The 10,889-nt window shown below is 42.2% G+C and overlaps 1 protein-coding gene across 1 annotated transcript in view; it reads right to left on the bottom strand.

Moving 5' to 3' along the window:
• Positions 1–608: 608 nt before the first annotated feature.
• Positions 609–10,889, bottom strand: part of LOC142391705 (bone morphogenetic protein receptor type-2-like) — a 28,455-nt gene continuing 18,174 nt past the window's right edge. The window contains exons 6-13 of the mRNA XM_075477707.1: positions 10,598–10,828; positions 8,726–8,840; positions 7,463–7,623; positions 5,905–6,052; positions 5,590–5,726; positions 4,800–4,972; positions 3,365–4,701; positions 609–2,432 (exon numbers count right to left, since the gene is read on the bottom strand). Of these exons, the coding sequence (XP_075333822.1) occupies positions 2,179–2,432; positions 3,365–4,701; positions 4,800–4,972; positions 5,590–5,726; positions 5,905–6,052; positions 7,463–7,623; positions 8,726–8,840; positions 10,598–10,828 (2,556 nt within the window). The 3' untranslated portion in view covers positions 609–2,178. The remainder of the gene's footprint in view (positions 2,433–3,364; positions 4,702–4,799; positions 4,973–5,589; positions 5,727–5,904; positions 6,053–7,462; positions 7,624–8,725; positions 8,841–10,597; positions 10,829–10,889) is intronic.

Here is a 10,889-nt window from a genome sequence, read left to right as displayed (position 1 = left end):
TATTGAAATGCACAGTCCACCTTACAAAAAAGCGACCGCGATTTTTCTTCTTTTCAAGAATAGTTTTGCACGTTTGATAGATGCAAGATTAAAACTAAGAAAACCAAAATAATAAATTCAAAAATGTCCCACAAAATAAGTATACTGATATTTTTTAAGAAGAATTTAAATAATTTAAGGCAGTGCAGTATAAAATTTGCAATACATTTATACTTATGCTTTAACTGTTTAGTTGGCATTTCATTTAAGGTACTATTTTATCCAACTAATTATTTAATCTATACATTTGCTTACTCTTATTTTTTCTTTACCCCAATTTATTGATTATTTCTTTGCATTTCCCTCCATTAACTGACATAACTTCTGTATTTAAAAAAAAAAAATCCTTACCACAGGGGGCACAGCTGCCCATTTAAATGTTTATCAAGCTCTTGCTTTTTGCCCTGTAAATTAAATTCTTTCTTAAAATAATCATTTCATAAACATTTTCCAGGCTGAAAGCAAGCAAACCGATATTTTAAAATGGACTCCTATATTACCCCTCCTGCAATGATTAACAAAAACAGGCCTGAAACCTGTGAAGCATGTCCTTAACATATATACCCAACTATTATTTCATACATTTATTGAGATTTTCGTTCATACCGACTTGAAAATGTTTACAGAAACTGCACTGAGCAGACGCATAGCAATGGAATCAAAGGCTGTCCATTGAATGCACAGAATTCCATAAAAATGATGCAAATATTAATGCAATACACATACTTTTGTTTTTTTTTATACAAATTACAGCTTACAAAACCCATAAAGGAGAACTTGTCATATGCCCTGAAGCAGCGCTGAAAATACAGAATGAGTACATTGACATTTTAGCACGCCTGTACAGCGTTAGGCCCCATCGATTCCAAAGTAAAGAAACGAAGCGTGCACACACTCACACGGTGAATCAGCCATTCCAACATCAAGGGATGAGACAACAAGAAGCAGAAATAATATCCAGCAGGCTTCAGTGTTCTGTTTTTTTTTGTTTTTCTCTCTTTTTACCTTTCTAATTTCAAACACAAATAACAGGATACAGGCTTTTTAGTGTTTCTGGTCTTGCAGTCAAAAAACAGCTTCACAGTCCACAGTGAGGTCAGGTGATAGTGGTACAGTGGTTGAGTTGTCCGCTGTAACAAATCACTCCGTAGACTTGATTCTGAAACATTGCAGTTTCTTTTGAGCAATTCCTCGCGTAGCTGTGCATTCAGAGAAGTTCCATGAGAACCGACTGTTTTAGTCTGCTAAAACTGATTGCTAGCATTTGTGTCCCCCTACAGACAGCCCAGAGTCGAAGGGAAAGAGAGGATTGTCATCCATTTTCTCCTCTTGAGTTGGGGTGGGAGGGGGTGATAGTGTGTGGTGGATTGTTTACAAAACGATTGTGACAATTCATAAGTGCAACAGAGGATTAACATATAAAAATAATGACGAGATACAACCAACAGCCAAAAATAATGGAAAACATTGAAAGCATCTAAAAGCTATGTCCTATTGCACAATTAAAAAGTATGATACAAAAAAATGGATACATGGTGTCAAAAGAACATAATTGGTATTGCATACAAATCAAGGAAATTAAAATGATAAAAATAAAAAAAGGTCTAGTTTTGTTCTGTCTTTAAGACGTCGATGCTTTTACAGAGCTCACTCGCAAATTGCTTTATACAGCAAAGGACGAGAAAAAAAAAAGAGGAGAGAACGCTCCAAGAGTTGATTGTTTTTTCTTCGCCTATTTAAGTTTAGAGACCGATTTCTGTTGCGGTCGCAAGAAACAGACTTAGAAACACTGATTTTTTTTCTTTTTTTTTTTTTTCCATCTGTTCAAAGTGCACATAGGAAGTAAGAAATTACTAAAAGAAAAAACAATTCCATTCAAAACAACGCGATGCTCATTAGGATGAAACGAAAACAAAATGAGATTGAGAAAAATGTGGAAGAAGAAGCGAATGAGAATGCTGCATAGCTGGATTCCATTTAAAGCAATGCCATTAGAGAGACACACGGGAGCGAGGCAGACCTAATTACTGTACAGGATTAGGATCAACAGTTCACGAGACACTCCATAGCTTCCTCTTGCTGATTCAGAACAGAGAATTCTGGTTATTTTTTTCCCCAGTCTTGGTGGAGAGTTTGAATTCAGACTTGTGTGTCACTGGGCTCGCTGGTCAAGCCTCCCCCTTGCAGGTAGATAGCTGAACTGGACTTGGGCCGATTCTGGCTGTGGCCTTGACCGCGGGTGGACCCGTTGTTGTTCACCTCCGGCCCCCGGTTGTCTGTGGAGATGACCCAGGTGGTGGGTCGCCACTTTTTTAGAGAATAAGGCGTTTTCACTCGCTTCTTGATTTTATCTCCTGTCCCCAAGGCGCCATCGGGCTGCACCAAGCCCTCCCCTAGAAAAAAAAAAAAAGACAAAAAAGCTTGTGACATCTTTTTACTTAGTTTGCATAAATAACATTACATATTAAGAAAATGGTGAGAAATAGTCCAATACTCAAGAGATTTTGATTAGCAAATAGAATTATTGAAGAAATTATTAAAAAATAAATACGCTTCATTGAATTTAATCGCTGCCCTCTATAAAGCCAAACTAGCTACATAAGAAAAGAAAGAAAAAAAAAAGAAAAAAGGTAAGTGTACAATATCAAAACCAAAGTGGTTCCAACGCTGGACATCTTTTAATATCACCAGCGGGTGCTGAAAGATCCCACCGGAGAAGGTGTGCATGAAGTGCAGCTTGCAGTGGTGTTCATAAAAATTAAACAGCGTTCGGAAATACCAGCGTTTTTAACCTGATACAGGTTCACGTGTTTTCACCAATTCACACACAAACACTTGCAGAACGCTTCATTTTATACATATATGAACATGCACAGAGGGTGAAATGATGTCACAACGCGGCTCAGTGGTTGCTCTCTTGCTTTTTTTTTTAGAAGCTTTTAAAGTTGAACCAGCTCCGAACTGGCTCTTGTTTCCCCTCGTGGGCTGACACAACATATCTACTATCAAGTAACGTGTGTGTACAAAAACCTAATTCATCCTCTTTGTGTCATAATCATCCATAACCATAGTTAGTCTCCATGTCACATACAGCATCCTGCCGCCACACCCTAACCCTAACCCTGAAAACGAAAAAAGATAAATCAATAAAAATCAAGCATTTGTGACTGTAAAGACTTCCATTTGAGTATCAGAGAGCCACAGACAAAGTGTTTAAGACTGGTGGTTTTGATCTTATGGGGAAATTAGCAGTTATCCATTAACTTTTATTCAGACAAAATAAACTGGAGAACTAATTTTGTGTAAGGTTGGTAAGTACAGTCACCTAATGAGGCGAAGTCCTGTGTCGTGAAAGACAGGTCCAGGGAGTTGGGTCTCTCAGGCCGGCGCGCTCTGGGCTGCCTGAGCAGGGCTTCGCCTCTCATAGTAACTGTAGCCTCTCTTGGGGGGTCTGCTGCAACAGACCCTGACCCAGAGCTTTCCCCTGGAGGCCCTGTGGTTTCCCTGCTTCCTGCCTCACCGCTTCCTTCCTCCTCTCCGCCATCGCTCTCTCCTCCGCTCTCGCCTTCTCCCTGGCCATGGCCAGTGTTGCTGTTGTTGTTGTTAGTGTTGGGTCGGGCTGAGCGTAGAGTGGCGACGCTCGAGGACGTCTCTCTCAGATCGGGCTGCTCGCGCTCTCGGCTCAAAAGTGGCTCGTGTTCGTCGGGGCTGGCTGTGATCATGCCGAGGCTTAGTCGGCTGTCGTCCGACCTCAGGGCTCCAGAACCATTCTGAGCTATGCTAGGTCCGCCAAAACCTGTTGCTCCACCTGCCATGATGGATGAGATCCCTGCACTGGGATGACCATTAACAGTGCCGTTAACGCTACCATTGGCATGTGCATCTCTCAGAACAGGTATGTTGTTCGTGCCTGTGCCCCGGTGTGTCTCCACAGTGTTTGTGCTCGTTACTGCACCAATGTTCATCTTTGTTCCCTCCACTTGCCTCAAGTTGGACTTCCCAGAGCGTCCAAATTTGAACCTGAGTGAGGAGGATGAAGAATCCTTCTTGGTAGGCTTGTTGCGCAGGGGCAGACTGGACGGCCTCTTTGGCAGATTCTGCTGCTTGGGTAGGGGGAAGATGGTAGTGGGCATAGTTGCAGTGGGGTCTGATGCTCCTGAGACCTCACTGGCCATCTTGATTAGGGGGTAAAGTAGGCTAGAACTGCCAGGGCTCAGTGGGTCTGGTGAGCAAAACTGCTTCTGTGAGTGCTCCATTAGGTTCTCATCCGAGCTCTCCTTTAGGTTCTTGTCTACCTCTTTAGGGTCTAGCTTGGTGGTTTCCAGGTCTTCCTGGGTCAGGTGAAGGCAAACAGGGACTGTGGTGACCCCTGTGGGTCCCTCAGATTCAGAGATTATGGTGGTAGTTGTAGTGGAGGCTGAGGGGCTGCCTCTGAGGCCCATGCTGGTGCTGCTGCCCTCGGGGCTGGGTAGACGGGTGTTGGCTTGCTGCTGGCGTTCCTGATTGATGGAATTCCTGTTTCTCTCCCCGGTCCCAACTCCAGCTCTTCCAGCTACAGAGTTAGTCGTGTCCCCCTGCGTGTTCTTAGCTACACCTTCGTGCTCTTCGATGTAGGTGGAGGGGTGGTCTGCGTACGGGCCTGACTTTGGGGTCATGCGATTTCTGTTTGAAAACATTGCAAAAGAAACTGGTGAGAAAGACAAGCAAATGGTTTGAAACAACTGCCACAGCAACAGTGGGGGTACTGTGTTTAAGCTTACCTCTCGTTGTGCAAAGTAGTGGACATGGGGTTGAGGGTTGGACTGACAGACTTGGAGCGGTCCCATATGAGGAGCAGCTCTGCGAGTCTTTCCTCCGCACACTGCGCTGTGAGGCGAGCCTCTGCATCCTGGTCCCAACAGTCCTCCATCGTCTCTTTCAGAGAGCGAACCGCCTGAAAGAGCGAGTTTGATATGAGTATGAATAATATTAATCATTAACAATAGGAACAATAATCCAAAATCTTTTTTTTATTTTGGAAGAAACATTTCCTGGATTTTGTCCATTGCAGGTCAGACAGGGCAGAACTCACATTTGAGATGGCTGCAGTGTGAAAATGCTACTGTGTTCGTGCTAAAAATCAAGCTAATTGTAGAATGTATACTGTACATGTGTAAAGGTAGCAGTGTTGATTTGTTTTCATTTCTGACCCTTTTAATGATAATTTCGGAAGTTACAACCCCCACCCTTAAAGTTTCTCTTTTAAATCGACTTAAAGTCATGTTTGTTCCACAAAATAAAATCCGTATGTTCTTAAAGTGGTTTCCTTCTTTCTTATTTCTAGTGCCATTGTCTGCACAGTTTTTGACCAGATGAAGTCAAATATAAACTTATCTTGAATTATTTACAACGTTTTGATGTATTTTCAGTAAGAGCTGAAGTTCAAAACTTGTGATAAAATGTTCCACTATACGGCTAAACTCTAATCTGGGCCATTTCAGTGTCATAAACAGGTGCTTTGATTGGAATGTATTTAGAATATGCTAACTCTGGCTCCTCACACATACATACCAGGCTGTTCTCTTTCCATGCCTCAGGGAATTTTGGTCGCTGCTTCTCCCTGGATACCAGGACCTGCATGTCCTCAAATGTTGGGTGGTTTCCTGCCTCCGCCTGAAAGGCCATCTGGTACTCTGGCACAGACTCTCCTGGAGGTAGGCAAGGACATAGAGAGGGAGGATGTATGGTAAGTAAGACTACATTTGACGAGATGCAGCTCTACTAATTCCTACGATAGAAAGTACTTCAAGCAAGTTCCCACACAGCTTTCTTTTCCATTCTCCTCTCCTGCATTCATCTATATATGTGTCTTTATGTCTGTCTCACCAGGGAAAAGGTCGGTGCATCTCATGAAGGTCTCCCAGTAGACCAAGCCCAGGGCATACATGTCCACCTGCTTCAGTGCCGACTCACAGTCCCTCAAGTTCACTGCACCCTCCAGAACCTCCGGAGCCATGTAGCGGATTGTCCCCACCTAGCATACGAGGGAGGTATAAGTGGAGGTGTGCGTGATGAGAGAAAGAATGAGATAAAAAAAACCAACCTAATAATTATGCAGCTACAACTATATACAATGCTTATTGGTCATAGATTTTTTTCAAAACACCAAATTTAGTTTGTGTATATATGCACTTTGTTTCCTTTTAACACGTTCCCACAAAAACAAAGTGATTGCTTGTCTTCTTATTGTCAAAGCACCAGTTTAAACCTCTCTGCAGGGTCATTAAGTGCTGTGCTGAATGCTAATGGCGTCCTTCCCCACTGAAGAGAAAAACTACATTTTAGTGGGCCTTTTTGTTCCTTTTTCTTTCTTCTTAGCTCAGTGTGAAAAGGGAAAAGATTAAATTGCACCACAGCACTGTCAGTTCACAAATCGTTTGCTCCTGACATGTTACTCCAAAATCCAGTGCTAATTTGCTGCTGCAACAAATGGTTAAGCTAGTTGTAGATGGTCTTTTCAATCCTATACCTGTGTGTATGTGGCTGTATCTGGGTCATTTTGACTCATTCAGAAATGTGGACACAAGTTCTGAGGTTTAAGAAATGCACTGCCTTGAGCAATAATGACCAGAAGTTAAAAAGGCAAAACAGGAAATGCAACCTAAATAAACAAAGATTCAATAACATACTTTATGGGTTTGCCTCAAACTGAAGAAACAAAAATAATCCTTCACACATCCAGCGCTATTAAGCTGTTTATTGAATCATGGGTGATCAGTTTATAGATAAAATTCTGAGAAGTGTAAGCTCTGTAAGTGAGAACAGATGCTATTTAGTCATGTTAACACAATTCAGCGTCAGATGAAGCGCTATAGAACAAAATGGAGTCTGAAGAACTAACACTGAAGAATCAACCTGCCGGGACAACTTTCTAAATTCTGTTTTGGTTTCTTTCCTCACATTTGTCACTGTTAGTTTGACTTCATCAGCGATATGTCTCGAATCAGCGATCTCTGAGTTCTCCAGGAGCAAAAATTTGAAAAGAGAGCAAAAAAACCCAAAAAACTTTTTGACTGCTGAAAGCTTTTAGGGCAAAATTAACTCGAGCCACATCCTGTATATAGCGTAACACTTGCCCAAAGTCATGGATGCAACCATTCATATGGGATTTGATTTTGCATTGGATTAGATTTTGTATTATAATATGATATGAATTGTATGAAAAAAATGAAGCACACAGCATTTAATGTTGTCTGTGTCACTGCACATGACATTTTGAAACAACCTCTTCTACAATCATTTGTAACAATAATGCCATTTCTTCTGCAGGATGTGCCTGAACTGAGACTCTACGCTAATCTTGTTCACAAAAAAAGAAATATCTATGATTTGTGGAGTAAAGTGAGGAGACTGATATTAGCTCTCCCTCCTCCTGAACACTCACCTCACTAATAGCTGCGTTTTCGTCCTCGCCGTGACGTGCCGGCCGGTTCCCTGTCAGCTTCATGGACAGGCCAAAATCAATGATGACACATGTGCCATCAGCCTTGACAAGAATGTTCCGGCTGTTCAAGTCTCTGTGGGAAACTGCTGGCTTGTACAAGTCTTAAGGGAGGAGAGAAGAGAGAATTAGAGAAAGATTTGGGGTCCTTTCTTTTTCATTAAAAGTGTTTGTCCGGGTGCACTTCTCAAGGCACAATGCACCGCACTGGAGAATCTTTTCAGATAGCTTTTCATTTCCCTCATTACTCATTGTTTACTCCAGAAAACTGCACTGTAAACAAACAGTAATATTAAATCCTCTAACCTAATCTACAACAATGAAATTAAGACCTTATCATAAACTGCTTTTTCTGGGTCCAGCAGAGGGTGCAGTGAGGCAGCTGGAAGCTGCGGCAGTCACCACATCATATCTGCTGCCTGCCTCTGATGTGCAGGACAAGTGGGGGAGGATGACAACTGTACTAAAGCCCAAGAGATTCTGCTGTTAGCAGCGACACACAGAGCTTGCAAACACAGGTACTCTACAGCTTCCTCAATTTTTTTCTCTCTCTGTAAGCCCAACTCTCTCCCCCCGTGTGTTTGTGACACACCATTAATGATAGTGCACTTTCCTCCCTTGTCACTTCTAAGCCTTTTTGATGTGTATCTGTGTTGATCAAAAAGAGGAGAGTTCAATGCAACTGCTGACGTTTGGTGATATGCAAAAAAACCCACCATACATTTTTTTTTTTTAAACCCAGAGTCGTTCAGAGTCATTCTGATGCTTACGACTGAATTCACAGAGCCACAGGGATATTCACATTTTATCCAACTCCCTTGCTTGCCTCTCCAGCTTGTCCCTCTGTCCATTTTTTACTCTGAGGCTAGCTTGAGGCGAGTCTATAAATACTCTTGGCAGGGCGTGCATGCAGTGTGTACACGAGCGTTAGTCAAAATACAGGGATACAAAAGCACTCCGAGACAAACGGGCTGAAGGGGAGCTGCAGTATGTAGCATGTAAGATGGCTCCAGCACAAGATGATAATCAAGGCTGTTTGGGCCCAGCATAAACAAGGCATTCCCGTTTTACACCACTATTCTTTGAATGCGCTTACGTTTCAGGTACAGATTGAGTTAGCAGTCTTGAAATTTGAACCCAAGTGAAGTGTGGGCACTTATATAATTGGCTACAAATGTCTTTGTGTTTGTGTGCCCTCCAGTTTACCTCCTTTAAACAACTCCGTGTGCAGGTACGCCAGGCCTCGAGTGACAGAGTGAGCCAACCGGCAGCTGCTGACCCAATCATTGGTCTGGATGTTTAGGTAGCGATTCAGAGAGCCCTGAAGTGAACAGGTATGAAGTCAGGGAAGGGGACAGGGAAGGTAGGAGGGTGCAGATGGTAAAGAGTAAAAAAAAACAAAAAAAAAAACACATAAATATGCATGGAGGAGAGGCCAAGGTGAAAGCATTCAGCAACAACAACTCTCATACACTCAACAGAACTTGAGCTATTGCATCATCTTGTGCTTTGACCTCCACTGGTGGGATATTTCTCAATAAGACTTAGAACACTGAACATTTTAAAGCCAACCAACAGATGCATGGAAAGTGTTTTGAGTTATGACGCTCATTCCAGAGAAAAGAACAGGGAAATTAGGGTTGAAGTATTTGTGGTGAGGTAAGAATATCTCATGATTATCAGCTGCAACTGCATGAAAACACTTTACCAGAAATTATATAGGATATAATTAATTTCCTTCCTGAATTATGTCCAGTAGCCATGAATATCCACTGGTTCAGAAAAAAAACCCAAACAGTAATAACACTACGCATGCACAAAAGCACATAAGCACACATACTGAGTAGTTTGTATAAAAATCAATCACAAGGCAATTCTAGCATCCGTTACTAAAGAAAATTACATTACATCTGTATGTTTGAGACAAATGACATAATAATTTACTCGAACAAATTATGTGTCCCTCTCTCCTGGCCTGGCCTGGCCTGGCCTGCACTGTGTTACCATGACAATGTGTATTAGACTAATGACTACTTAACAGAATAGGCTCCCTTCATGGACCAGATGGGGTCAGCTGACTTGTAATTAGCTCAAGGTTTGGATAGAAAGCATATTCAGCATATATGTACAACTACATTAATACTGAAGAGTTCCACAGGCATTCTTTAGCAGTCAGTGTTGATGAGTTTTTTTTCACTACACGGTGGAGTAAAAAAAAAAAAAAATCATCAAAACAGCAGCAGTGTGTTCATTTGTATGCAGGCAAAAGACGGGGAATAGCTGAAATGATTTTAACTTTTCATTCAAACCGACTCTAATTTATCCATCAACTGGGCAGAAGACCACTTAACAATTGAGTCACATTCTGGAATTATTCTGCTATTACATATTCTTTTTTTATTTTTAATGTTGCAGTATAATGCTGAAATAAAATGGCATATCAACTCAAGAAGGGTTGACAGGGCAAACAGCATCATCCTGTCCAGTGCTATGAGGGTGATTCGGTCCCACTAAAACCTCTCCCAACTGTTAAATGGTGCCTCTACGACAGCTGCAAGACGTTTCTGATGATTCACTCTTAAGGTATCCTAATGATTGAGCATATTCAAGTCTTTTGACTAGCTAAACAGAAAAAACATTGCAGAAAGCCAAAATGCATTTGTCCCGACCACTTAGCACTGACCACAATAATTCAGCAACAATATGTTTGGGAAGAAGAAGAAAACAAAAGGGTACAAAGCAGCCATTTGTTGCAGCCAGTTCCATCTGCCAGGGTGTGATGGAAGAGCTAGAATTAGTTACAGTGAGCTGGGAGGTACGGAGCTGCAAGCCTCCGACGAGTCAGCAATGAAACCACGCAGTTAACTTGGTTTGGCCGTTATGTGAAAAGCTGCTGGTGCCGCAGACACAATCAAATAATGTTGGCTGTCCTCACCAACGGACTTCCTTGTCAAAATACCACAAGTTTGCTTTTCCATTGGTATCAGATAAAACAGGATTGAGGGCTTAAGCTCTAAAACACATTTTAAGTGACAAAACATGCTTCATATACAAAGCTTTGTTTTCCCCTGTACTCACATGTGGGTAGTAGTCCATGACCAACAGGTACTCTGTGCGTCCTTCTGTGCCGGTCCGCTCATCGGCAGCAACAAACCGAGCGATGTTGTCGTGCTCCAGAAGTGGTAGGCGGTAGATGGAACATTCGTTGAGGAAGTTCTGGCGATTGGCCGCGGTAAACACCTTGACGGCAACGGGCCGCTCGTCCAGCGAACCGCAGTACACGGCGCCATATCTGCCACGTCCAATCAGCTGAAAGATGCGGTGACAGTGGGGAAAGACTATTTCGAGACTTAATTTATCACTCACTGGT

Source organism: Odontesthes bonariensis, chromosome 11 (genome assembly GCF_027942865.1).
Source record: "Odontesthes bonariensis isolate fOdoBon6 chromosome 11, fOdoBon6.hap1, whole genome shotgun sequence".
NCBI classification, from domain to species: Eukaryota; Metazoa; Chordata; class Actinopteri; order Atheriniformes; family Atherinopsidae; genus Odontesthes; species Odontesthes bonariensis.
This window is presented reverse-complemented; position numbering and strand designations above follow the sequence as displayed.